At 25.5% G+C, this 2674-nt stretch overlaps 1 protein-coding gene across 1 annotated transcript; it reads left to right on the forward strand.

Moving 5' to 3' along the window:
* LOC126895342 (deoxyribodipyrimidine photo-lyase-like) lies at positions 1 to 980 on the forward strand. The gene is given in 2 exon segments (XM_050667103.1): positions 1 to 369; positions 437 to 980. Coding segments are annotated over 2 exon segments (627 nt in total). The 5' UTR covers positions 1 to 148; the 3' UTR covers positions 843 to 980.
* The last annotated feature ends 1694 nt before the right edge of the window (positions 981 to 2674 follow it).

Here is a 2674-nt window from a genome sequence, read left to right on the forward strand (position 1 = left end):
GGTGTTCGATACTATACTTTATTATATGTAAATATACTAAGCAATCAATTGCTTAGCAGAAATGAGCAATTACACAAAGTTTTACATAAAATTATAATTATTTGTTTTATTTTTAGTTTTATTATATTCTGTATTTTTATCGTATTGTATGTTGATTGAAATAAAATACATTATAGGACAGATATCAGTTCAAAGGTGTATATTAGAGGTTAGCAAGTTTTCAAGTAAATATTCAGAAAGTGTTGCAGCTTATAGAAAAGAAGCAATTGTTAGACGTGAACTATCTGATAACTTTTGTTTTTATAATCCAAAATATGATAGCATTAAGAGTGCAGCAAATTGGGCACAAACTACACTTAATGAACATAGGTAGATAAACTTAAAAATATTTATAAATCTACTTTATTTTTTCATTAATTATGATGTATACTTTCAGAGAAGACAAAAGAAAATATGTTTATACTAGAGAAGAACATGAAAGTTTACAAACTCACGATGATTTATGGAATTCTGCACAAATTCAGCTGGTTAAAGAAGGAAAGATGCATGGCTTTCTTCGTATGTATTGGTCAAAAAAAATATTAGAATGGACAGATACACCAGAATGAGCTCTTGCGGAATCAATATACCTTAATGACAAATACAGTATGGATGGACGAGACCCAAGTGGTTTTGTTGGAAGCATGTGGTCAATCTGTGGAATACATGATCAAGGATGGAGAGAAAGGGAAATTTTTGGTAAAATAACATATATGAATTATGACGGATGTAAAAGAAAGTTTGATGTAAATGCATTTGTTACAAGATATGGTGGGAAAGTTCATAAATATGTTAAAAAATAATTTTTATACTATAACCTTAATATTGTATGTATGTACAATATTTAATTAATGCGTATTAACAATTTATTTTATAGCTTTCTTATTTGAGTTTTATTTTTAATAATTAAAATGTTGTGAAAAATAAAAATTATATGTGAATTTGATTGTATTTTTATTATTAATTTTTCACTATAAAATCTATAGTTTATAAAACATATTAAGTAATAACTTTTTTTTTTATAAAATACTTGTTTATGAAATATTTATTTATCAAGTTTATAAAAGACCTTTAAGCATTTTGTATACAATAAAGTTTATACAATAACAGTTATTTTATATTCTAAAATATTAAATATGATTTTATTTTTAAAAATAAATATTGGTATTTATTGCTATTATAGGTTAATAAACACAAGAATGATAAATTGAGTTACTCATTATTAATTTCGCAAAATTTAACCAATGTTCAAAATTTATTATTATAAGAGTAAGAGAAAAGTGATAAATTAAAAAATTCAATTTATAAATTATTATTTTTATTTAGTGAAATAAACTGATTAATGAATTTATGATAAATTATAGAATACATTATAGAATACATTATCGATTAAAAAGTAAAAACACATCACACAATTTTTATCCAATTTCCCAAAGAGAAAAAAAATATTTTTAACAAAATTATAATATATTAAAAATTAATGTTTATTTTACAAGTTAAATTAAAAAATATAGAGGTTCAGGATACCATTTAAAACATTTTATGAAAAAATAAAAACATGCACTTTTTAATATTTATAATATATTTTAGATAATCAAATAAATTTAAAACAAAATTCTACAAATAATAAAAATATATCAAAAACAAATATATGTATTAAAATATACTACTAGATATAAAATAAATATATAAAAATATGATAATTAATAAATGCAAAGAAAAATTATTGAATAAAATTTTAGACTCCGAAATGTTAAAAGATTCATATATATTTTCCTTATTGGGAGCATCAGACACTTTTCCCTCATTGGCAACATTCTCCTTAATTGGTGCTTCTGGCTCCAAATTGTTTAATGATATGCTTTTATTTTCTATTGTTTCGAAGTTTAGTATCAACTCTTTTGTCTCACCTATTATAGTCTTTGAATCGGGGAAAGAGATGGAATCTAAATTAATATTTACATCCTCTTTAATGGGAGTAACAGACACTTGGTCATCTTTGGGAACATGTAATGATTCATCCCAAAAAAATGTGTAGCCTTCATCTTCCATTTGTTTTGAATCGGGGTAAGAGTTGGGATCTAAATTAATATTTATATCCTCCTTAATGGGAAAATCAGACACTTGGTCATCTTTGGGAACATGTAATGATTCATCCCAAAAAAATGTGTAGCCTTCATCTTGCATTTGCTTAGAATCGGGGTAAGAGTTGGGATCTATAAAGATATTTACATTCTTCTTAGTGGGAGCATTAGACACTTGGTCATCTTTGACAACATTCTCCTCAGTTGGTGCTTCTGGCTCCAAATTGTTTAATGATATGCTTTTATTTTCTTTTGTTTTGACGTTTAGTATCAATTCTTTTGTCTCACCTATTATAGTCTTTGAATCGGGGAAAGAGATGGAATCTAAATTAATATTTACATCCTCTTTAATGGGAGTATCAGACACTTGGTCATCTTTGACAACATTCTCCTCAGTTGGTGCTTCTGGCTCCAAATTGTTTAATGATATGCTTTTATTTTCTATTGTTTCGACGTTTAGTATCAATTCATTTGTCTCACCTATTATAGTCTTTGAATCGGGGAAAGAGATGGAATCTAAATTAATATTTACATCCTCTTTAATGGGAGTA

Source organism: Daktulosphaira vitifoliae, unplaced genomic scaffold (genome assembly GCF_025091365.1).
Source record: "Daktulosphaira vitifoliae isolate Bord-2020 unplaced genomic scaffold, ASM2509136v1 Scaffold_1, whole genome shotgun sequence".
Classification (NCBI taxonomy): Eukaryota; Metazoa; Arthropoda; class Insecta; order Hemiptera; family Phylloxeridae; genus Daktulosphaira; species Daktulosphaira vitifoliae.